This window comes from Andrena cerasifolii, chromosome 4 (genome assembly GCF_050908995.1).
Source record: "Andrena cerasifolii isolate SP2316 chromosome 4, iyAndCera1_principal, whole genome shotgun sequence".
Taxonomy (NCBI): Eukaryota; Metazoa; Arthropoda; class Insecta; order Hymenoptera; family Andrenidae; genus Andrena; species Andrena cerasifolii.
Genome location: NC_135121.1, coordinates 9,459,766 through 9,485,643, shown reverse-complemented (window position 1 = coordinate 9,485,643; position 25,878 = coordinate 9,459,766). Strand labels below are relative to the sequence as shown.

The following is a 25,878-nucleotide window of genomic DNA, read 5'->3' as shown; positions in this document are numbered from 1 at the left end:
CGGACTCAACTGTTTAGTGATTTCACTAGATTTTACTCTGAAGTTACACATGCATTGGTTGATGCAAGAAAAATCTAGTGAAATCACTGAACGGTCTAGTCCGCTGAACACCCCCAATGTATTTAAAAGGAAACTTAATTCTTAGTTCTTAATTCAAGCGTATTACATTATTGCGTCTCGTTTCTATTGGAGAATCGTTTTATCGTAAATATTTATCAATTTATTTTTCCATTCATTTTTAACAATGCTTGCTAGATGTTAACAATAATATAGACATTCGTAATTTCTTTTATATCTTCGAAGTTTCTTATAGTTTTACACACTGAGACGTGAATTAAATTGCAGATATTGTCAACAATCACAGATACTTTTATTTTCTGTTTGTGCCACGCGTTAAATACAGTTTCGCATAGGCCTTGCATTATATTTTCGAAAGGAAACGGAACATACGTTGCATTCCAACGATTTATTTACAAAAACGAGTAACAACCGATAGGATAAATATTCCGTTTGAAAAGTGTATAAGTAAAAAGCGGAAGACCAATGGATTTGGAGTTGATAAGATCGTTCGATCTTCGCTTCATTCTTCCTTCCTTTTACAAATAATTTAAAAAAACCGCCTGTATCAACATTAGCCAAGTAAAAAAGTCTAGTTTAAACGGAGGAGGAGAGAATAAAGCGAAAATCGTGTTGGAATGTGTGAGAGTCACCCTTCTTAGCACATACTCTTGAAAATCATGCGATATTTAACGAAACACGTGGACACAAACAACCTCGATTAACAAATTGCTGATACAGCAAAATTAAGGAAATTATATTGCGATACAATCTGCGATTCTTAAGGACTCCATTTGTACTCTACTGTCCGTGTTTGTCTCCATTTTCCACTCAAGGCGAAGATATATCTATAAATTACTTGCTCTGTTAAAATATTTCACTTCCGAAAAGGACTGTTGCCGAACTATTTGTCGAATCTTCCTATCAAAGCTGCTTTGTCAGAAGAAGGAATCTTTGATGGTCGATGACGAAACGTTTCTTGTCACGCAGATTATTATACAATAAAAATTCAACGCTCACCAACAGACAACGTGATACCGCCTTTACGTTACATAAAAATATAGCTATCGTTCACCGTACGCCTCAGCTGTTCGAAATTGTACTTCTTTCTATTGTCCAACTATCGTTCGCGAAGAATACACTGTAACGTGGTATACAGAAATATATATATATATATATCGTTCGATTCTCTGAAAATATACACATATCTATACACGCCTCTATAAACATTTAAACTTTTCAACATCATAGACTATGGGAGCTTTCGATTAATTGACTAACGCTCTTAACAGTTCCCTTTGGAATCTCCGAGGGAAGGAAATAATTACAAAAGCTCGATTCTTGTGCCAGAAACCAAGAGCACAAGTCCAATTAATCTTCCTCTTCATTGAAACATTTAAAACGTTATCGGCCCTGCACTCTTGTTCCCCCGTTACAGATTCAAAATATTTCGTTGATAGAACTCTCTCGAAAGACAGACTCGTTTCTGTGCATGGCCCCACATGTCCAGGACACGTCGTAGATAATAATTAATAACAATCACGAGCAATACTCGACACATACGCGAACATACAAATATTGTCGGTCTTATCGACGCCATCGTTCTTCGCTAAAGAAAAAGGCTATCTGCAGTACAGGAAGTTGTTGTGAAATTGAATTAGTCGGTAGCCGAATCACGATAACGTTGTTCCGCGATTAAAAAGCAAACTCTGCGAATTCTCACTTCGCCGAACAAACTTTCCTAAATTGGTCGCCGTGCACGTTTAACACGATTATCGCTTTTCCTCTACGGTAAGCTGGCAAATGAAATTCCTGTGGTAACCCAATATTTCAAGCGTTCCTGGGTTATCGAATTATTGAAAATTGATCGAGAAAATTGTGGTCCGTTAAGTATGCCTGCCCCTCTACAAACGCGACCAGGCAGCGAAGAGTGCTAGAATTTTTCTATTTCATTTTACCCTCGGTTCAATTACCTTTAATTTCAATAATATTAACAATCTCAGCTCTCGTTTTTTTTTTTTTTAATTACACGAGCAAACCAAAACGGGGAAGCGCGAACGTTTCCTGACAGCTAGACTTCTATCCTCCAAACAAACTCTCCAGCTCACAAAACCGACAGTAAATTAATTCAGTTTACCGAAGCTTTCATGCGAGAGATCTACTCTAAACCTCCAATCAGAAACGCTTTCGTAACGAGAATAGACCGTGACCCACAGCGTCCCGAGCTTCTTTGAAACAACTTGCTCGCTACGAGCATTAAATATCGTCAATATCACCGTTTCTGTTCCTCCCTCCATGAAAGACTATCCTACACACCTTCATCGCGTAGCTTGGTATATATGGCAAGGCCCTTTCATCGCGATTCCAATTGTCCGAGGCGTTAGTTCGCCTCTACGCGCTAACGTTCCCTTGAGTAGCTTCATTATAGCCAGAGTATACGGTAATACTGATGACGCTCACGTGAAACAAGCTACCTTGAACGTGACTTACATTCGAAATCCTCGGACCGCGTGATTACCGCGAGGAAATTCTTGAAGCTCAGCGATTCCTACGCTCGCGCGTCTCGCTGACCATCCACAATCCCCCTGCAAGATCCCGCTCCTTGGAGGCCTGGGGAATCGGCGAGTCCACTTGCAACACCCTTCGTCTTGATCCTTCAAACAAGGGAGAAGAAGATCCCGGCCGCTTAGAACTTGGCGTTCTGCCTTCGCAGATCGTTCGGAATGATGGTGGTGAGGAAGGCGCCGAAGGCGAGTGTGGCGCAGAGGGCGATGTTCGACCAGAAGTCGCCCCACAGGTGGAAGAAGTAACCGTAGAGCATCGTGAAGGCGATACCGAACACCTGGCAGACAGCGTTCAGCAGACCAGCGGACGTTCCCTCTGGTTCTGGGTACGTCAGCTCCGCGGCGAACTCGAAACCCACTGGCAGGTAGCCCGTCATGAAGAATCTGGGGACAATTGTGCGTGGAGAATTGACAATTCAGCAGACTGAAGTGGTTTGATAACGTGTAGTCAGCTGTTCCTGCTAGCTTCCAACGGGAATCCCTTCCTCCGTAGCTCAGAACAGTGTTACGTTATGTTTTATTGTTTTCCTGCGTTTTAAGCAGGATGGCGTTTCAAGCTTATTTTTGCTTATATTGCCGAACGAACTATAGTCCCATTTTCTTCCCCTCCTCTCTCCTTCGGATCCCAGCAGCAGCAGCGCACCGGGAGAAAGGTGGTCACCCATCTTTCCCCGGTACACCGCCCGCGATGCTTAACTTCGGTGATCTAACGAGAACCGGTGTTTTCCATCGCGGCTACGGCCGCTGGTAGCTTAGAATAATTCTGAATGAAGTACTTACCCCAATAAGCCAGCAGTCAGGTAGATGGTGTATATATAATTGGGATTCAGGGTGAACGTGAAGATGATCATACCAAGGAAGGAAAGAAGATACACTCCGAGCGTCGTCTCCCTGTGAACGCGTCGCAAAGAATATATAGATCAGAATTCGACGATTTGTCTTGAGAAGAACATTCGTCTAGCAGAGACGTTCGCTCACTTGAATCTGTGGGTCTTGTCGAGCACGATGCCACAAACCACGGAGCCCAGCATCCCAGCGCAAACGATGGTCAAACCGATCCTTCCAGCGTCCTTCTCGTGGTGCTGCGAAATGGTCGCGAGCGTTAGCAATAGTAATGCCCAATGAAAGAGGCAGCTACGTATCGGAGTACAGAGACATTGTATTCGTGCACCGAAGGCAGCACTCACTGGGAAATATTGAAGTACGATTTGGTTCAAAAGCGTGCTGATAGCGTAGAAGATGCCAACGTTGATACCGTAACTCAGCAACAGCAACAAGTAGCCAGCATTGGTCACTAACTTCTTAACAGACTGGAAGAAACTCTCCGTCCCATCTGCGTCCCTTTGCACAGCCTGGGCTGGGCTTGGAGGCAGCGGTGGCTCAGACTTGAAAACTGTAAAAAGACAGCTCACTGAAATCAACGATCTAGAAGAATGTATCTTCCTGATCTGTCGCACTTTGGCTTAAAAAGAAAACTGCGATTGCAGCTAGTGACAGAGATCGACGACTAACTCGTTAATTGGCTCGATATTAATGTGAAGGGTAAGGGGGAAAAACAGGGAATGTCCATTTTTCGTTACTTTGTGATCTGTAGCATATTTCGTCGATGGCAACTCGGACAGAACTGTCGAATCACAAAGGGTTATAAAGCTTAAATACCCCCGTAAGGTTACAGATTTGATATACTGATTAAAAACAGGAAATGTCCACTTTACACCGGAACGAAATACCTACGGAATCTCCTCGTCCTAAGCTCCTGTAGTCCAGGTGAAACAAGGAATTATTTAAGAAGAAAATTATGTAAGAAAATTAAATTCATTGATAGGTGTTTATAAAATTATATAAGAAAATTAAATTCTTTACGGATAGGTGTGTAGACGAAAGTATTAAAACTTAAGTTTCTCAATAAAGCTGTTTTGTGACATTCCCTAATTTTTCCCCTTCACGTACAATTTACTATCGCGATACGTACACAGAATAATGAGACCCAGAATGATCGTAGTGAAAGCCGCCACGATGTAAAACATGACTTGCATGCCTCGTCCGATAACGCTGGGATCATCGCTGTTTGGCACCAGCATCGGTGGAAAAAGGAAACCGATAGCTATGCCCAGCTGTAAACAATAGCAATAATGCGTTCCTATTAAAAAAAAAAATGAGGATGAAAGAAGATAACGGTGGGTAAACGAGCGAAACACATTCTTTTTCATTCGAACTTGGCGTTACCCCAAGAGACGAGGGGCAACTTGAAAAATTTCGATAAGAAAGGAATCGCCGATATTTTTGTCCACGAGCGTTGTACGAAATACAGTGAACTCGTGGCGGGATTGCCACTGGCGGACGGTGAAACGCGCGACGTCCATTATTGTTATTCCAAGGAAGCGAGAGATCATTATTCTTTTCAGCTCATCACGAGAGTTCCGCTCTCGAAAGCTCGACAGAACCGCGGGCAAAGTTGCACGACACGTCGAAAACACCGCTTACGAACAAGGTCAAGAATCGTTCAGGCCCATTTCGTGCCTCAAGCACCGTAGAAAATAATCGAACAATGGCCATTCTAATTCAACTACTCGCGAGCCACTCTCGCTCACTTCCCGAGTAGCTTTAAATAACAGCGTACGATAGGAATTTATCTGTCAGTGCAGATATTCTTTTCCACGAGTTGAATAGTTAAACAATCCGAAACGAGGTCGCGCAAGGGACATTTTGTAATATTTAAGCCTCAGCTTGGAAACGAGGATAAACCAGTCTCGCGATTTCCAACGAGGTCCCTTTCACTTTTTATCGTTAAGAAAATAGTTTGCCATCAATTTTCACGTCGGGAATTCAGACAGTCGCTAATTCCAGCATGATTCATGGGGCATGTGGTGTCTGACTTTAAAGTCGACGCGATCCAAAGGGGGAGTTTCTCGTTTTACTACCGTGCCCGCGGTAATGCAGCAACTTTGCGCAAACAATGCTGTTGGAGCGTAGGGTATTTTGAAGGAGGAAGCGGAAAAGAAACTAATCGAGTGGAATTTGCACCTCGGGCAAACGGTATGGGGCGACGGGGGTGCGCTTAGATCGGCACGCTCTCTGAAACACGACGGTTTAATTCGATGGCTGGGGGCCCGGGCCCCCCAGTGTCGCTGTTACGAAATTAAACGTGGGTGCACGGTTCGGCTTGGTTTCCCAGCTAATCACGTAACAGCTTAACTCGCCACCGACCCTGTCCCACGAATTAGATTTTTACCCTTCCACCCAGCAGGTAGTACGCACTCGAGCTTCATTTACAAACCGTTGCCACTTGTCAACGCTTTAACAATGGGGATAGCGGGATTCATTTATTCATTAACTGGATGGTGGGCATCTGTTTGGAATACATCCCTTGATGGAATAGAGTTCTGCTTCTTATTCAATGTAATAGCTACTGTAATTCCATTAGCTCGATGCGTAGCTACAAAATTCCCATTGAACGAAAATATTTTTTGCTTCTCAACTATTTTTTCGAGCTCCTGTGACATTTCTTGAGCCGCAAGCCATTGTTAGGAGGTGTACGTCGAATGGGAAAAGGGTTGTTAAGGCTCGAAAATTCATACAAAGTATATTTATAGTTTTTCTTATTCATTCTGAATACTAGAACGAAATGCGAGGCGGCATTTCCATCCCTCATTGCGCACAATGTCTGCAGGACGTTAGAATTGTCCAGGAGCTCTATCATCTCGCGATACGTGAAGCCGTAGCATGCAAGGGAAAAGGGTGGACGCGCGGGCGTGCCACTGGAAAATCATTGAAGAGCCTCGGAGGAAGCAGCTACTGACCTGATTTCCAAAAACCCCGATACTGCACGCGCTGCTGACCTGATCTGGACCGAACCAAACAGCAGCCAAACGGGCTGGTACCGATAGGACAAAGCTTTGGCTGACAGCGACCAACGTTTGACCAATAAAAGTCACCCAGAACAGGTCCGGGCTGACGCTCAACACTTTGATCCAGGACCCAAGGGTGGTACCAATCGCTCCTGCCAGGGCAGCGAACCTGAGGCCCTGAAAAAACATCCCCCTATCAATCTTCAGGTCTAACATTCTCATTTCACCCTCCAGTGGTCTGTCTGACTTTTTTCCCTCACTACTACTACTTCTACTGATGGATCCATTAACTGTGGAAGTCTTCGAGCGAACCGCCCCTCTTGTGCTTACTCAAGAAAACTACTTATCCAATAAAACTAAGAAGTTATATAAATGATATCATATGCGAAGCTAACTTTGTGACCAAAGTGACCACTGGAGGCTCGAGAAGTCTCAAGTCCTTGGAGAAATTCAAATTTCTCTTAAGGGGAGAAACTTTTTTTATTTTGAAGAATATACTTCTGGCTAGTGGGAAAACCAGAAAAAATAAAAAAAAATAAAAATTTATAATTTTCAAAGGCGTTGAAAGAATGAAAAATATAGGAAAAAAGTGATTTCAAACTTCAAGTGTCGTTATTTTCTAAAAAAAATGTAATTTTTGTATTTGTTCTGGTCTCCTCCCTAGCCAGAAGTATATTCTTCGAAATAAAAAAAGTTTCAGTCGAATCGGATAATAACTTTTGGAGATACAGGTCCCACCGTTTCGAGAACACTCTTTCGAGAAAAACGCGTTTAAAATTTTACGCGAGTGCCGAACAAATCCTTTTAAACACGCATTCCTAAAAGGTTGAACATTCGAAAAATGAAATAAAAAAAATCAACTTTTAGACCGGAACCTCCCCTTAAGGGGACATTCTTATCCAATCGTTAAAAAGTAGATGTAGTAGGTAGGTGATCCTGAGGAATTTTGTAAATACTAAACAACTTGCAGCAAACAAATTTAAGGCCTTTATTTATTCGTTGTTCAGAATTAATGAGAATGTCCCCTTAAACAGTGGAAACAGAGAATCTGAAACACCTTCGTCTTCCCGGGTTATCCCGTGCTATTAGAAACTATTAAACTGTAAGAGTAAGGAATTGCAGTAAAGTTTATTGTTCGCGGGACATCGTTTCCCCTTAACTTATAAAATATCTCCTCCAGCTGATAAACTTGCAGCGTCCCGATCCATTAATCCTCCCTAACTTGGCCGCAGCTACAATCGAGCGTTTCGAAACTTTCCTCGGACCTTTAGCGACAGTAGATCGAATTAATTATCGAGTAATTAGAACCTGCGTGCGCGTCGCCAACGGCACGAGGAGCGCGATAAAGTCCAGACAGTGTTTTCGAAGTTGCGCTCGATTGTCCAGTTCAAGAGGCTGGATCAAAGGAGAAGTCAACAACGTCGAACTCAATCTGTTTGCCGACTCATACGTTTTAATTACTCTTTTTCTTCTTCTTCCACCGTTATCAATGGCCTTCTAACGCGACGAAAGATGCACACTTTTCTTGCACGCATTCCACGTGACACGTCTGTCTGGTCTCGATGCGAAAATAGATTAGATTACGCGCGGAATGGAGTTTGATTAAGGGGTTACGCCACCCTGAAAGTTTTGAGAACACGAGTTTTTTTTCTTTGCATTTTCTTATTACGTGAAGTTTTAAGAATAATTTAAGTCATTGTAGACGCAAAAAATTCCCCAAAATAGCCGAGTTATTGGCTTTCAACGAGGCGCGGATGTCGATATTCCGCAGCAGGTAGCGACCATTCTACTTTTCTCCTTTTGCGTTTTTCTCGAAACTACATTTTCAAAGATGATCTATCAAATATCTCCAAAACTATTTGTCCGATTTAGTTCAAACTTCGCACGCATATTCTTAATGGCATTATCTACGATGTAGCATATCAGTTTTTCCATCCTACACCCCATTCGTATATAATTACTGGTTTAAATTAATTTTTTCATGTGAAAAACGTATAATTTTTTTCACTTTGCTCTCATTTGTGCAATAAATTTTTTTTCCTCAAATCCCTATGCTACATCGTAGGTATTTTATTAAGGAACACGAAAATCATCGGGTTTTTGATTTCAGACGAACATGTTCGTTATAAGTTTGTTAGGTTAGTCACGCGTGTAACGGCGGACGAGCTTCGCGGGAGAACAAATAACTCGGTCAATTTTTAATATTTTTGTACAGTATTTATACAATATATGCACTAATGCATGCTCTACCCACAAGAAGAAAATAAATAATTTTCAAGCTCATAGTATCGGTAAAAAAAATTCGTCTAGTTTAGTGCTGTTTCGAGCGCCTCGGGGTGGCGTAACCCCTTAATTAGTTCGAGGTGCTCGCCGCTGTATTCCGATTAATCATTAGCGCGCGAAGAACGAGCATTTTATGGAACATTCTGCGACAGCGTCTGGTGGGACGCTGCTGTTTGGAGAGATCCGCTAATCAGTGGGGTAAAGGGATCGCTGTGATTGTTGTACTTACATATCTGTCGAGAAGATAACTGGCTGGGAATATGAACGGAATGTAGGTTATCATGTATATCATGCTCGTCATGTCCACCGAAAAGCTGCTGACGTTGTAATACTTCATCACGATGTTCGCGATGATGCTGTACTGGATCCATTGCATCGCGTTGCTGGCGCTGTACAGTACGAAGATCACCAGCATCAGCCATCGCTTCTTGTAAACCTTTGTCTCGGTTACCTGAAATCGAGGAGGCAAGGCACACCTGTTACGCGAATCGCATTTCTCAGCTCTCTCGGAGCACAAGTGTGTTCTGGATCCCGAGTTCCCTCGAATCTAAGTTCTTCCGAGCCTGAGTTCCTCGCGAAGCACTGATTCATTGCAAAGTGTTTTTTTCGAACTGGAAAAGGAAGCTCGTCTCGCTCGAGATACCAAAGAAAAACTTATCTCGTTCGCTTTGATCGCTAAAATGCAACATCGACACCCGATAGCAATTACTTCCATTGCCCTGTAACAGCTGTTTCTTCAAACAAACTCTCGATCCGTGCCGTTTCGAAGCTCCGTTTCGACTCACGATACCGATGACTCAGGTTCCGAACGCGAAACGATGAGACTGTTTTTATTTTAAACGACTTTATTAACGTTTCGTGGGAGGGGAAACATTTAAATGCATTCGACACTGGAATCGCCAGGCGGTACGACTTAGTTGTAAGAGTTCGGTTTCGAATCGACAGGGTCAACAGAAGCTTCCTAGCAGCCTTTCGTCCGGAAAGAGTGTTCCCTTAGTCACCTGAGTCGGCTGCACGCCGCTTTCCACGGCCTTAACGTAGTCCGCGGTTGTTTTCGCCATTTTTGAGTCCGGTTCCATAATCCGCTCGAGAGAGCGGCTAACGTCGGGCAGATTAGCCGGGGCCAATTTCGCGACACTTTGGGATGCTTCGACTTCTAGCCCCGCTTGTCCTCCCCTTCAGAATTTCGAAGCTTCCTCGACTTGGTGTCTGAAAAGGAATTTTCGACGCGGTTAGACAGCGGCTGGAGAAGCCCACGTCCTTGAGATTTCCCTCCATTAAGCAGAGCTACAGAAATCTTAATGATTTCGCGCGGCTCTGAGTACCAATTAGTGGCGCGCAGACTTGCCTCTTCGAGCCGTGTTCTTTAGGGACTGGGACAATGAATTCGGGTGTGCCAAGTGGGGAAATATATCCAAGACAACTCTCGAGCATTCTCCAAACTACAGTGTTTTCTTTTTTTTTTTGTATATTCTTATATTGACTTCTGAATTGTTAACGAAAAAGTGGGTGGCAGATTTTGAGCTGGCGTACTATCGCAGAGGTAGATCTGATAGCGTTAGGAAATCTGCCGACAAGTCACACGTACGCGTTTTGGAGATGCCCTCGGGGCATTGTCCTCCATCGCTCATAGCTAATTCACGTATGCCTCCGTACTTCCGACTGTGACGAAGTTGTCGATGCGACGTGAGACTTAACCAAACCAATTTTGAATGCAGATAAAGAGAGCCTTATCGATCAATCTTACTAAGCAGTTTGCACAGAGATTTGAAGGAGGATTATGAAACTTATGTGAATTCACAGGGATCGCTTTAACTTACAAGGGAACATCCCGAACTCGGAAATTCAAAAAATTCTGAAACTCTGTGAATACGTAGGGGATTTCCTCCTGATTACAACGGAATTTGTGTTTGCTGCCCAAATTCACTCTCAGGAGATGTAATTGACCCCTGAAAATCCGGTTATTTTCAGATTTTCTGTTATAACTCGTGAACTGTAAAATAATTATTTTACCAAATGATAGATCTAATTAAAAGAAGTAACTTTTGTCTTGAAACTTTTTTTCTATTTCTTACAGTTCGCGAGTTATAACAGAAAATCGAAAAACAGCCGAATTTTCACGGGCTAATTTCACCCACTTGGAGTGAATTTGGGCAGTCAACAAAAATTGCGTTGTAATCAGGAGGAATCATTCTGAAATTTTCACACGTTATTCAGCACACCAGTGGGTATCACAGGGACCTCGGAAAGCTTTTACGATTAACAATTTCATAATTTTTACAAGGCAAAATGATTGACAAGTGCACCATTATTTTCAACACTTAAACTTCAAACCTCCGCCATTTTGTTAATTTTTTATCAGTCAAAGTAATTCTGCTTCCAACGATACGTATACTAATAATTACACCACGCTTTGAATTTTTTCTTTGCGACGCATCGTTCTCCCGGGATCACCCGCACCAGCATTACATCGCTTTTTCAAGCCGCTTACTTGAGTGCGATATATAATTTAAAAAAAAAACTGTTAAAAATGTAAAATAATTTTTTTTTATACTAGCAATAAGTGTATTAATAAACAGAACAAAGATTATTTACGTTGGACGTACCGTTTCCGAAAAAATAAATCCTAAAAAGTGACAATCTTTCACGACTTCACAGTGGAATGACCCCTCAATTTAATCTAAAAAAACAGCAACACATCATCACCCAGTTCACTGAATATTAATTCCACAACCAGGCTACCCCAAATGTTGGCGGTTTAAACCGCCTTGCAAATTCCCTACCACGAAATTCCTCTGCGAATTCATCTCATGGTGCAACGTCTCCGAGCAGAGGAATAAAAATATCGAACCGTGACGATAATATTGATAAAAATGCAGCCACGTCGCGCGATAACGACGGGCCTGATTGCATATGGCGTAGGTGTTAAACGTGGAGCAGACACTTATCGACTGCTAATGAAATTGTCACGATTGTTGCGAGAGAAAAATCGTCTCCTTTGGAGATCCCCTTGGAACCCCTTTCATCGCTTCGGAGACGTGCAGCGTTCCTGGGCCACGCGTGAAAGGCACTCGCGTCCCTCGACCGAAGGATTTTTCAAAGGTCGAGCTTCCAAAGACGTGCTGAATTTATAGAAAATCGATGGACCTTAGATCGCGAATTCAACGCGAGCTTCGCCGGGAATTCGAGGCTTTAAGGTCAAGGATCATGGGGTTGGAGGAATCGTTTATGTGTCCGACACGAGTATAGAAGACTGCTGTGAAATTTCTAGCCCAATTTGGAATGGAGATCAGGAGGGGACGTCGCTACTTGTGGGAAGCTCCAGTGGAATGAATTACCGAAGTCTCTGTGATAATTATTCATTGGTATCAGCTTTCATCAACGTCAGGATTCTCTTCGCAGCTCCCCGAGGAGCATTTGCTTTCTCGGTACGTCGAATCCACGGGTTCCCGTTAAAAAGTAACACCGCTCGAGCAAATGTACGTCTGAAGCTCTGCTGAATGGAGAAACTTTCAGGGCTCGATGAATCGCGTTCCCTTAACAGAAATTGTCGAGCAAAACTGCGTCGTCTTTCCGGCTACAGGCTCCGCGAATCACGGTTCACACAAATGGATTTTAAAGTAGAATTAATTATCGTGGAAGCGTGCGACAACCTCGTTATAACGAAGCTAAGACACAGGCATTTTCGAAACGAATCATCCAGTGGGATGGTAAAGGAGATTTAATAAAGCTTCGCCGGAACGAACTTTCTGCGATTGCCTTTCTATTACCAGCGGAGTTGCTAGTTCAAATTACCGTGACGGGCTTTTGAAGGTGTTTCCCGCGCCACTAATTGGTTGCTGTACGAAGGACGCGAACAATACCTAGCAGCGAAAGGATTTGATACAAAGTGGACGGAAAAAACAAATGCTCCGAACCGTGCCTCGATCTTTCCTCGTGGCTGAAAATAATTTTACCAAACGTTCGCTCCTTTAAACTCAACAATGATTTCGATAACATTCCTGCTGAAATTTATATCATTATCCAGCCACCCCTAATTAATTCCATCGGTACAAAACACTTTAAAGTATCCACCCATGAAAATAAAAACTTTCCCAAACCGCCGCTGAAAAGCGGGATACCCAATGCGACCAATAACAACAAGACTTACCTCGCAAGTAGACCGCGCCGATCTCTATCCACCGATTTTTTCGATCCCCCGATCCACTTCCCGCGGTACGTCATATACAGCAACGCGTTCTCGTCAGCGAAAAACTTTTCCACGAATTCAGCGTTCCTCCTCGTTTTCCTGGAGGGAGCGCGACAGAAACGGTCGCAGCCGACTCCACGTGGATCGCGTGACTGATTTACGCCGGTCACACGTTCAAAACAGCGTCGTTTTGCTCGACCAGGCGCCACTGGAGTCTCCGATCCGCGGTGCTCCTTGGCCGGGACGGTCGGAAGGGAAGATCGGGCCTCCCTACCCGCGGGATCGATCTGCCGATCGATGAGACTCAAGGCGGAAGTCTCGCGAGCGTCTGTCAACGTGGCATCGGTGTTGCGGCCGCTGAAAAAGTCGGTGCCGTATGGGCAAGTTCGAAGCGAGGTGCCGCGAGATTTGCCGCTTTCTTCGCTCTGTCCGAACTGGTATATATCGATCGGTCGCGGGGTTACAGGTCCCGATAGGAGGTGCCTCGTTGGAAGAGCAGCAGAGGGATTGCTGCGCGGATGGCTCAGCTGCGTGACAGCGTCTCTGTCATGGTTGGTTGGAGACGGTGCGATATCCGAGTCCACGGAGCGCTGGACATTAACTAAATCCGATGGATTCGGCGCGGGTCGCACCACCTACGTCCTTCGTCTGATAGCGGCTTGTCTCGCGCACCGTCCGACCCGCTCCATTGCTTCTGCGCGAGATCTCCGATGTGTCGAAGCCCGCCACCCGCGATTACCAGCCAAGCGATAACGGCCGCGATCGCTTTCCTCGCGATCACCCGAGTCCCTGGGCCTCGCGACTCCTGCAGCGATCTCCGTATTGCTCTTTGGGGCAGCGATACCTCTCGGGGGTGGTTTGTTTCTGCAGTTTCTGGAGGGTGGCTGCTCTCTGATCGAGGGGGTGGTGGTTTGGATGGCGCGCTTCTTCGTTTCAACGAAACGAAAAGAGATCGTGTTGGACGTTGCGTGGTAGATTGGATCACGAGGGTTTAGAGGAAAAGGGTGTTCTTTCGGGGAGGTGCAGGGGGATTTTGAGGATCTTTAACCGTTCGTTACACGCGTTACATTTTATAATATGGTTATACGCGCGGGGTAGTTTTTACATCGCGATTTTATAGTGCATTTTTGTTTTAATATTTGATTCCTTCTTTGTTTTGTTTGGTATTCTAAATTTTTTAAGTTAATTTTATATTAAAGACTAAAAAGGAATGCAGTTGTGTTTAATAAAGAAAAAATACGCAACAGATTAAACGACTACTGTTATAAATAAGTATTGGTTTATTCACTTCTATTGGTTTGGTGACACTTTACTCACAATAGTTGCACTTTGGAATCTGTTTCGCCAAAGAAATTTTACGCGCGCGTTGCTCTCTACTAGAGATGTGCGACTTTTTCTCTCCAACGCCTATACATCTAGATTGAAAAACTCGAGTAAAAGAGGCAGAGATTTTTCATACAGTGCAGAAGGCAAAGGTAGAGGATTAAAAACGGTTCAAAGCCGATTAGTCGCTTTCGGGAAGAAAACAAAATTCACAACTGTTGTGCTTTTTACAACAGCGCGTGTAACGAATGGTTAAAGTGACCATAGGTTGGTGACTTGATGGAACTTTAGGAGTTACAGGTATAGGCTCGTATTCTTCGAACCGATAGGGTTTCGTTTTCCCTTCTGTTTAGATAAATCTGGCGATTTTGGATACACGTTTCGGGTACCGGGTTTCTTTAATATCCTCTGATTGGAATAACTGATGGATGGATGATGGATTTCGTCTGCACTCTGCACGGTTCTTAACTTCCACGATAAGAAGCGGCGATGTTTTCAGAATTTGTACTCGCGTAATTTTAATCCCCTTTTCATTAACCACCACAAAGGGACGAAAGCAGTGCCCTGAAATAGACGGAAAGCTCGAAGCTCCTTGCAAGATTCAGAACGTTCCCCCGGGCAAGGCGCTCCGTCTGATTAAAGGCGGAATAATTCCACTTCGCCACAGACACGGTGCCGAGCGAGGGAAAACAGTAAAGCCGCCGGGAATAATTTTAATTGCCCAGACAAACAACCGTAAACATTGTTTTACCGAGACTGTTCCTTTGTTTAAGCATGTCTGGCCCTAATGATCGGATTAGGGATCACGATGGCCACTTAAGTCTGCCGGCGAAGATGTCGCAGCCATAAATGCTATTCCGACTTGGACTTAGCGTCACTGTTTTATCGTGGTCGGACTTGTTAGTGAGAAATAAGGTGCAACCGTTTCGTGCGCGAAATGACGCCCGATACCGATTGCTCGGTTCGTGCTCGGAGCGTGATACTATTCGCAGCAAACAGGATCTTCCGAGAATATCGCGGCTTAAGCCCGAAAATCCGATTTTATTGCGAACAAATACACCGGGTCTTCTATCAGTGGATACAGAACCATTATAATCATTATCGTACCGCGACTAATAGGACAAACAGAATTTAAAATGTCAATTTCGTGGCACAGGTGGGGAAGAGTTCGGGAGCTTAATTTCGTCTAGGAAAAGGGAGGCAACGTTCTGTTTAACCAACAACCCCGTAGCAAGAGAATACAATTTTTAACCAATCGGGGATTCCACGAAGATCAAATTCCCTTCTGATAATATTCCTGTTATGTCATCGGCGATTTATTTCAGCTCCATCGAAGTTCGGCTCGATCGATCTTTGATGCGCCCCGCACAATAGCCAGCCGAGATATTTCGAGAGGCGCAGAGATAAGCGACGGGCAACTATTCACGGAGAATTTTCCACGGGGCCTTGTCTAGTGACAGATCTCTGACCTAAACTGTGCAACCAATCCTCTTCTTATCGCCGCGGCCGTTACGCCGATCAGGATGCGCGGAAGATTACCTGCCGCTACCGAGCCAGCGATTTCGGTGAACCGAAGTTATATCACAGGTGAGATAACGCGCAGAAAAGAATAACCGAGGCGCCCGGCTACGTGCTAGAAACCTCGTTAACTGTACGCTGAAATCCAAACAACCACTAATCTCTGGAGCAAACGTGAATGCTGACCTTGTTACGGGGCACGGATCAATCCTATTTATAATCGTAACTTGGCTGTATCGTAAATGAACTGAACCAACTTGTCCCCGAAACAGCTTCTCCCCGCTTCAACTCCCCGATCGCTATTCCACGGAAGAAGCCGCTCTTCCGCGAACCGGTGTCGAGCCGCGACAAGAATCCGCAGGCTCTTTAATATTGGCAGAATCTGTTTAAATAATTACGCGAACGGCCAGGCTGAACGTCAAACAAGCCGAGCGGCGGCGGTAGCTCGCGTCGTTGATGAAACATTTAGTGGCGATCAGCATTATCTGCATTATCTCCCGCGGTGTATTACACGATATAAATTATGATGCTCCCCGAGACGCGCCAGTCGAGCTTCTAGCGCGCGGCCATAAGTTATGCAACGTTTGTCTGCGGGTGCACGCGTAAACCGCGCGCACAACATGCTCCATAAATATTAAGCGGGGCGAGCCCTTAATCCTGCGTCTGACGATTTCAAAAGAAGCTCGATGCGTCGGATACCTCTTATCTCCCGTGCGGCCTCTTCGACGAAACTGTGCAATTCGAGCAGCTTCTTTGTTTCGCGTGTTTGCCTCGGGCGTTGCGTTGCTTTTCGGTGTTTCTTAGCCGCGCGTTAAATCTCTCGATTTTTATAACACAATTTCTGCGCAAACCCGAAAGGGACATTCAGACGGAGCAACAGAGCAGAGCGAAAGGTTTCTTAAAATAGCGCCTGATAGCCAGCGGATAAAAGTGCTTATTATCACCTGGCGATCGGCGATAAAACTTACAAACAATAGGAAAGTGGTTCATGCGACCATCTTCGCGCAGCGTTATCTAATCGATCGGCGGAATGTGGGAACGGAAAGAATTCGTACCTCTGATAGTGGTCGATGAGCGCGTCGATTAGGGAACAGAAAGCTGCCCGATTCCTCTGGGCGATCTCCTTTCTCCGCCATGATCGGTGGCTGAATCGTGTATACAGCCTCGGTCGATGGAGGATTCCTTGGAATTCCACGAAGCTTACTGTAGCTTCTCGATTCACTTCCTCGCTCGTAGTCTCACAGCTACGTCTAATCGAAAGACCGCTGCGAAGCTCGAGCACCTCGGCTTCTGGCTGCGGAACTGCGCGTTTTGTAGGTCTCGCGAATTGATATGTCACCCGAGACGTCCTCTCTCATCCTTTCGACCAGAGTTAACCCGTCGAAGTCAGAGGATCGTCTTTTGCACCGGCGCGGCTGTCAGCGAAGCCACGGCAAAGTGGAATATTAATTTCACCAGCGGGGAACGTGTTTACCAATGATCGAAACGGACACGCGCGCACCGACTGATACGAGGGTTCGCGATTACTTAGCGTATGGCGAACTCTTCTGATGACGTTAGACCGTCACACGATGACGAGTTTCCGCGAATAGGGACTTTTATCGAACGACGGTCCCGTGGCTAATCGTGGTTCGGCGCTCTGAGTCATGCACGGCAAACTGTATTTCATAAATGCTGTTGCAGCGCTGTCAATAAGCAGACGAATATTCGGAATAGCTGAATGGAAATTCACGGCTGCTCAAAGTGGAAAGATTCCTTTCTGTCAAGCAGGGGGAATAGTTTGGAAGACAATGACTCACGGAGACTCGCTCGCTTAAGTTACTTCGTTATCTCCGTGTCCCTCGGCACCGAAAAAGTACAAAGTTATCTGGCCGTGTTTGTTTCCGCTCCACTTTCGGTACACCCACGAATCAATTAAGTCGAGACTGCCAGATAAAAGTGTTTCGAGTGCTGCGCGTAGCGCAAACACGTGTCGGCGATGTAATCGATGGTATCTAATTGTAACTTCGATAGGGTATTACTGGGATTTGTTTAGAATAATCGGCGAATACAAAATTCGCTGATTTTTTCAGAAATCATTAATAGCCCCGGTCCCCCGCGCCCTTGTGCTGTCCTAAATAGTTCTTAGGGTGACGACAGTAGCTTTCCGCACAGTTTTCTACGTTACAACCTTTAAAATTGCACCCGAGTCATGCAATGAAAAATCACGCGAGTTCGGGAAGGTTGAACGAGGGAGCTGCGGGTGCTTCATTTTCGGCAGGTATTTGCGTGTCCTCTTCGAACTCTGCGCTTCTCAGGGGACAACGGGAAGCTTGACCGTGACAGATGAATTCTACGCGGAAGAGTCGTTAATCCACGTTGTAAATGTCGAAACGAGTGGCATCGCAGGGACGAAACAAGTGCCGGACGCTATTAAAACGCGAGTGTTTATTGAAGCAACGTCCGGCGGTCAGTTCGAACGTGCTTGATATGATAATGAGAGCGCGCCTGCATGGGCAAAATGCTGTCCTTCGTTGTGGTTGTTCGATCGCCTCTGATTCTTCCAACCTTAGCGAAATGTCCACTAACCTTCGTTGCGTGGCGCATGATAACGCATGCCTCTCTCCGTTATATCATCATCGCCAAACATTTTACCGCGCCTATACGCGGCTCGACGTTCGCGAACTCGTACAACAAGGGAGCGCGAAATTGCGGAATGTTACTGGATCACTTTAATTGTCGGGATACTCGATTAAAGGCTGCCGCGAAAATTGTACGTGTCAGAAGTTCGACTCTCTGTGATGACGAGGCAGTTCTGCGATTGGGTATCTGTTCCCGATAGTTCTTCCGTTCGAGAGCACCTTTGTTGTTTTGGGTTTGTGATTAAGGGCTTTGGGAACATGGCAGAGTGGAATTCTGATAATCCGGCATGCTCCGCTGTTCGGCACTGCCGGATTATTGGATTGAGTCTGTAATGCGGTAAAAAAAGCTGGAAATAATTTTAAAGGCGGCCATGGTTAATGCAGTAATGTAATTTATCAACAAAAATAAAATACATATATATAAAATATAGAATATAATTCATTTAATTTACTTAACCGTCCGTGATCGCACCTTCTTATAATCACAAATTGGTCACATTCTTCAGTTACCATCTTCGTATTTTTTAATCTTTTAACTTCTCAGTGATAATTGTACATGCGTAATACTCGTAAATTTTGATACGTTGAAATTTGTATTTGCAAAAAATAATTGTGGATAAATGCGAGCTTTTTGTTAAAATTCACCAAATTTTTAAATCTTATTATTAAGGTCTGAAAATTTACAGATACAACAATTTAAAAAACTAATTTAAGTTTTAAAACTAACTTAAATTTTTGTATCTGTAAAAAAATTACAGATACAAAAATTTAATAAACACATGGGTTGCGATACACCCCGTCTGACCACGAAGAGTTAATCTACTTCGATCGGCTGATCGTTTCTTCATAGACTTAGCTTTTTGGTTAAAAAGAAAATAATTCCGGAGAATATACGCGCCTTAGTAATCTTACTGTCGTGTGTGGAGAAATATGTTTGGGCATTCTGATTTTTATTCGGCGATAGCTGCTGACTTTAAATCGAATTTCTATAGTCGAGGCAGAATACATTGACTTGTTGTGACTGTTTAGGAATATTTTACGAGCACGTTGCATCATACCTCGAGGTTAATTCGAAGAGGTAAAGGAACTTGTCTGACGTCTATGGGAAGTAGAAGTGGTTTGGACAGGTCAGCCTACGATAAGTAGTTACTGGCAGTGTTAACACGGACGAGGTATAGGGTAGGCCAAATATTTAATGAGACCTTAATGTAAATTTTTCTCACACAGCTCGGGGGCTTCAGAGCGACCATACCATTTTCCTGTCGCATGCTGTGTTACCGATTCGGGGAAGAAAATAATCACAACACCACTAGTAGGCAGGATTAATGTTGGATATAGCTGGATTTCACGTACTTTCGTCACATAACCGCGATTTGTTTATTTTAATAATAGCTCTTTGCTATCGCGACTATTTTTTATCAAGATTTATACATAACTCACACTTTACACCTTATAAACATACTTACCAAATTATGCACCATTGTAAAATTTGTAAAACGACAAGTTTCTAAATTGAGAGCAGTGCTTGAGTATTGTGAAGTGCAGTATATGAAGAATAGTTTGTGAACTGCAACTTGTGATGTGGGCCACACGTAACGTAAAAGCACTGCACTGTTACTGACTTTACCGGCTTCTATAATTCTGTTGAATACAGCCGGCAGACTTGTTTAACCGTCCATTGCGCAACAAAACCATTGCAATTCCGCGAACCTGATATCTCAGTTCGTGCGAAACGAATTCCCATACTGTATCAGGTCAATCTTACACCACATCTGTAGTGTTACTTATTGTTAGCCGCGCCTGAGCGGTAGGCAACCGCACCGACGCGGCTGTAATTTGTACATGCCATTCCCAGGTGCACAGAATGGCATCGAATGAAAGTTCTGTACTATCTCTTGAAAATGATAAAAAGTACGAGAGGCATTCTAGTATTCATTACATCACCGATTCTAATCATTGTAACTCGTAATCACTGGTGAAACTTGGGTAACCTGTCTATCGACTTCCATCTTATACAATAGTAATTACAATGCGCGAAAATACATAATGTATTGCCTTAATTACTGTTCAGACATACATTGTGCAACAGTAACGTAACATACTTGCGATAGAATTTCTTCTAAGATCTTTAATCATACTTAATATGCAAAAGCAAAAACATATTCTAAAGAATTGTAGCGTGCAAATATTCTTTTTTCTTCACGCCAGACACACGGTCGCCTTTATTTTTCTCAGAAGTAATGCCCCGGATAAAAGTGACATAATACTCGCGCAGATTTTTTTCCGCTGTCTGTCGTTTTCTCAGGCTCCTTCAAGCCTAGTCGCACAACCTCACTCTAATCAAGATACTCAAGTCCGTGAAACGAGATACCTACTTCCTTTCCTCCACCATATTCTCTCTTCTTCAATCCCGTTTTCCTACTATAATCCTATTTTCATCACACGTATTCAATCAATTGTATAAGTTCCTACAGCGGAGACACAATTGCGAACTCGCCGCATTCTCTCCTTTTTTCTTCAGGATTTCTTTACTCGAATACCAAATTAAGACCTGTTATCTGCGATTGCATAATCCGCTGCAACTTCGCAGACAGAAGTCCATGCGCAATCTTCGTTTCTAAAGACTTCAAACTATCCCGAGACTGTCCTAAGAACGATCCAAGCGATTACTAATCTACATACTAATATTTCCAGCTTTCTTTGATTGCGTATCGAAATCTCCTCGCCAGTCATCGTAACGTAGCTCCACGGCACTCTCCATTACATAAGCTTCGTTTGAATGATACGTTTGGCAACGTATGTCATAGCGGCTGGCGGGGCCGAAGCGAGCAGTTCGCGAACTGTTGCGAATCACGCGTTACATCGCGAGGTTTCGCCCAATTGATTCCTAGACGAAACGAAGGAACGCGTCGCGGTATGACGTGCAATAACGCGTTAGTTGGTACGCGACGATGTCGAGAAGGTGCACGCGTGTCTACACGCGGAGACCTTAGCTTTGCTTCAGTTCAATCTTATCGCGCGGTCCGTTCACATCTCCCCAACACGCCAGATACCATTTTCATAACGGTGCAGCCGCCGCGTGCTCCTGGACCAATCGCCGCGAACCTTCGGCTGCAAAAACTGCGTAAAAGTGCTATAATCTTTGAGGGCGAACGAAATTTGGCGGCGCTTCAAAAGCCTCGAGCGACTCGAGCTTCTTTCAACATCCTCCACTTCGAGCGACTTAAAAATGACATCTCTACACCTGCTGTTTGCAATTAGAAAGTAAAGGTAACCAAAGATTCCCAGGAAAAGTTGCGCAGCGGCAGTTGAATTTAAGATCGCACAGGATCCGCGGGGAAACTCAAAGAGTTTATGGAAATCGAGGCTTACCTTCTCGACTCATTGAATCCCAAGCTATGCCATTCAGCTTTCCGATAACTTAAAGCCTCCGTCGGGTTCAAAGAGCAAAGTCCATAGAACGAGCGGAAGGCTCCCAGCAACAGGGTCAACGGTATTCAAATTGGGGATGCTCGAGGCCGGGATTGACCGAGCAAAGTGAACGTTACTGGAATTGAATGGAGAAGTCGTTATCGCGCGTATCAGATAAACGGGGCGCGTGGATATCGTCCGCTGCCTGTCGATCAAGCGGCAGAAATCAGTGATCGAAGTAGCCAGTCCGGTGACAGCAGGTGTCCGAAGTCCTCCTGCTAAGTTTACTCCGCGAGAACCGATCGAGTTTCTCGGAAGCTCTCGTGCTCACCACCGGGTCCACCCTTCCGAGGCGCCACTCCATCGACCCGGGCGACCCTTTCGACTCGGCGAGGGCCGGAAAGGATGGGACTGGATGAGAGAAGCATCGGACAGGAACGAACGGACCGTTGTATCCATCAGCTGTAATTAAATGCTGCGCGGTGCTCGGGGTATTTCGCGATCAATTAGCACGGCTTGGTAGCGGCCAGCGAGCGGAAAAATGGTGTCGCCTTGCCTGAGTCTAGTGGCCGCCGGAGTCGCTTCTGGGATCTGCTTTCTTATCTTCAGCAACGTCCTCAGGGGGTGAGTGGCGATCAAGCAATCTCCGGACGACGTTTCTCGTTAACATTACCCCGCCAGGGAAAGGGACTCGACCGATCGAAATCGAGGGTACGGTGGAAGGAAGTAGGTCGATCTGCTCTCCGATCGTGCAGCCTTGAATATAAATGCCCATCGATTTAATTGCCTTCTGGATGAAGTTCTCTGGGTCTCTTCTGACAGACGCACGAGCTAGTTTCGCTCGTCTCTGCGTGACAAAAAAAAGATTCACTTTCGAGTCTCGACGATATCGCGGATAGGCGTTAATGACGCGTGACGTGGACCGGCACATGCTCCGTTTTGTTTGCGACGCGCTTTAAAGCCTCTCTCTCTCTCTCTCGCGCGCGCGGTACGTCAGCTTCTTAGAGGACTTCGCGTTCCCGCTCTCCCGTCGCGACTTCTTCTCGCCGATTAGAGAACGTATCGGTATCAGCGCGGCCTCCCCGGGCTGTGAAATTTAGAAATCGCGTCTAATCGCTCGGGGATATTAATCCATTCGATTTCTTCTCCGGTTCGCCGGCGTTTCCACCGACTTCTTTAGCGCAGTTTCTTGCCCATTCGCCCGATATAAACTATGATCGCCTTCGCAGAATCGCTTGGGTACATTCGTCCAAGACGACTACAGATCGCCTATCGACGTTTTATCTCGCTATCGCGAGATAATCTCGCGGGCATGCCATAGTCCAATGCCGTTTTCTTGGCGGGAATCATCGGCGAACGATTGTTTCGAGCGTTACTCAGATACGATCCCGATACGCGATTAAAAATAACGAAGCAGAGGAAAACAAGATTGCTCGTGATTCGAGGATCGAAATAAACATACGAGACAGCATTGCGTTCTGACTTTTAAAACATAGAGACTCTGTGAAAGTAAAGGTACAGAGAAATGGAGACAGTTGCAGGGGAAACTGGATGGACACCAAAATCATTTCACGATCCTGAGATCACTCAATTTGTATAAAATCCCTGTTGAAAAAATATTCCTCTGGAGGACCTCTTTCCATCTCGAGGAAAATACAACACCGACGAAATCTGTATTTCTCTGTTTCAAACAATTGCGGCCTTACGCCCCGTACGTGACAGAAATTCCTATTAAAAAAAATAACAGGCCGCGTATCACGAGTTTTTAAACTCGTTCCGCGTGTAAACAAGGATTATCACAGCGAACTTTCACGATTCATAATCCCGCGAACGATTAGAGCCTCGCGTCAAGATCGTCATTTTAGATCTCTCCTGGCACTGATACCGATACACTGGCAGCAGGGAGGGGTCCGCCTGGTTTCTTAACGAACTCGTTGGAATTCCTCCGTTCGTGCCCGGCCGTGAAACGAGGTTCACGCGTGATTTCAAGTCCGCGGCCAAAGTAGTCCGGGCAAAGGTCCCCGACAATCTTTGGCCGTTACGACCCGCGAGCTATATGTCCACGCACACGTGTTTCCCCGTGTATTTACACGTGCGCGGCCGGCAATTAGCCACGTTCAAGGAATCCAATTACAGGAATTTTACTTTTAAATTCCTCCGCTCGCTATTCACAGTCCGCTAACACCTTCCTCTTCCCTTTAAACGAGCGTTAAACGAGCGCCTCGGCGAGGAAAGCTTCCCTTGACAGCGCACCTATACATACTATATAATTCCACATCTGTGAAGTTTGAGAAAAGAATTCCGAACCGATCTTAATTTCCCGCCACACCTGATACACGCCTGGCCGTGCTTATAAAAGAATATGCTCCGCCCGTGTACGCGTGCAACCAGCCGCGGTATGCAGGTCTTGCTTTTATTTACTCTCTCTCGTTCCCGACCAGTCTGGCCGGTGTCGTTCGACATTCTCCTTCTTGCCCCCGGGGCGTCGGGCAACTTATGTTTCGGTGATTTCCCCTGATACGTGGATGACGAAAATCAGGGGTGCCTGCCAAGGGCGGGAATCGATGCAACACGCGAAGCGAAAGGAATCGTGGGAACCTTCGGCAGTATTTTTAACGCCGCTGAACAGCGGCGCGCGGTAGGAACGCTCTGCTCCCGTTGAAATCATCACCCGTCGACCTCAGATTCGAGGTTTCCCCGAGAGTTTACCGGAGGCATAGATGCGTAACACTCACCGAATGCTCGGGCTTCGGATTCACCCGCGGGACGCTCAACATCGGCACGTGGTTCCGTAAATACGCGACTAAAGTTGTTATGGGAAGTATCTGCCGCTGCGTGCTCGCCTCCATCATTCAGAAATTCCCCGCGATCGCAGGAACACTGTGTTCGAATAGCGACACGTTCCACGGAACAGTTTGCACTCGTTTCCTCCGGTAAGTTCGCGGTCACGAAGGAACGCCGGTGTTTGTTAATTGTTGGGTAATTATCTGGCTCGTGCAGGGGAAGATAAGCGCGCACAGCGTTTAATTTCCTCGTCTGCTTGCATCATTGTAGAGCTCTGCTCGCGGGATTAGTCTCTTGGAAGGATGAACACCGGCGTGGGGATTTAACGAGGCTTGCAGTGGAATCGCTTTAAAAAATTAATTGCCTGTTAGTTAAAAGAATAAGCACCGCCGCGAATTTCGCAACCGCGTTTCGAGCGATCTTCGAAGCGACTGGAGACTCCAAGATTAGGCTTTTGTTTTTCGAAGCGCACGGTCAATCGAGAATCGCGGATGCTAGTTAGCTGCGCGGCGGTGTTACGTCTCTTTCGTAACGACGTTACGTGTCATTAATTTCGCACTGCCGGCGCGGGTAATTCGCGGCTGCTTTGTTTCCAGCCTCGGCTCGCTTTAATAATTCAGAGCAGATCGATATCGGGTAGGGGCTGTGCCGCGAGATAACGAGAGCGCATTGTTTCGACGTAAGTTGACCCAGATGAAAAAGTAATTTCTTAACGAATGCGATGCCTGTGCGCGGGAGAACACCGAGCGGGTCCCCGCTGATGGCCGGAGCCGGCGCGATTTGACCCAGGCGCACGGGAATAAACGACGCGGAAATACTTCCGATCGACCGGCGATCCCCCGACATTCTCCAATAATTCACGAGGCGAACGATAACTCGACGATAAAAGCATACACGGCGCTTCATTATTCACGAGACGGATTCCCTGGGCGCGATTCCAGCCGATCTATTTCCTCTGCGAATCGAGGGCCCCTAGGCTCTGACCCTGAAGATGGATTTGGAGAAGGGGACGAGTATTAAATCTGTTGAAACTGCTCTGAAATTTTTTGGAAACGAGACTGTTGGTATTAAATCGAGAATTTGTGTTAGAAAGAATTATGGGCAATTGCGACGCGACGATAGCTAACGCGTAGATGAAAAAGTTCCTGACGCGCACGACGAAGTGCAAAACACCGTGATTTCGCGTCAGATCGGCGAACTGCGGACGGTGGAAGCGGCGCAGAAGGCGGAAAATGCGTCTGAGTGTTATGTAGAGAAGCGGGAATCTCTGGTACCGTTAA

The 25,878-nt window shown here is 45.3% G+C and overlaps 2 protein-coding genes across 8 annotated transcripts in view; one reads left to right on the top strand and one right to left on the bottom strand.

The window, feature by feature from the left end:
• Positions 1–197: 197 nt before the first annotated feature.
• LOC143368152 (choline/ethanolamine transporter flvcr2a) lies at positions 198–24,685 on the bottom strand. Of its 3 annotated transcripts, XM_076810555.1 has the most exons (9): positions 12,903–13,811; positions 9,754–9,961; positions 8,982–9,203; positions 6,422–6,646; positions 4,594–4,735; positions 3,809–4,014; positions 3,600–3,703; positions 3,402–3,512; positions 198–3,005 (listed from the first exon to the last, which is right to left on the bottom strand). In XM_076810555.1, exons 2-9 carry the CDS (start codon positions 9,829–9,831, stop codon positions 2,744–2,746), a joined length of 1,350 nt encoding a protein of 449 aa, XP_076666670.1. In that variant the 5' UTR covers positions 9,832–9,961; positions 12,903–13,811; the 3' UTR covers positions 198–2,743. The 3 variants fall into 3 exon arrangements, with proteins under 3 accessions (XP_076666670.1, XP_076666668.1, XP_076666669.1); XM_076810553.1 differs by lacking the exons at positions 9,754–9,961; positions 12,903–13,811 and adding an exon at positions 24,550–24,685; XM_076810554.1 differs by lacking the exons at positions 9,754–9,961; positions 12,903–13,811 and adding an exon at positions 16,838–17,318.
• Positions 21,726–25,878, top strand: part of LOC143368149 (uncharacterized) — a 41,288-nt gene continuing 37,135 nt past the window's right edge. For 3 of the 5 annotated variants that reach the window (XM_076810544.1, XM_076810543.1, XM_076810542.1), the window contains exon 1: positions 21,727–22,438. In XM_076810544.1, the coding sequence (XP_076666659.1) occupies positions 22,356–22,438 (83 nt within the window). In that variant the 5' untranslated portion in view covers positions 21,727–22,355. Of the gene's footprint in view, positions 22,439–25,878 lie in introns of all 5 variants that reach the window. The other 2 variants (XM_076810541.1, XM_076810539.1) reach the window with 1 other exon arrangement.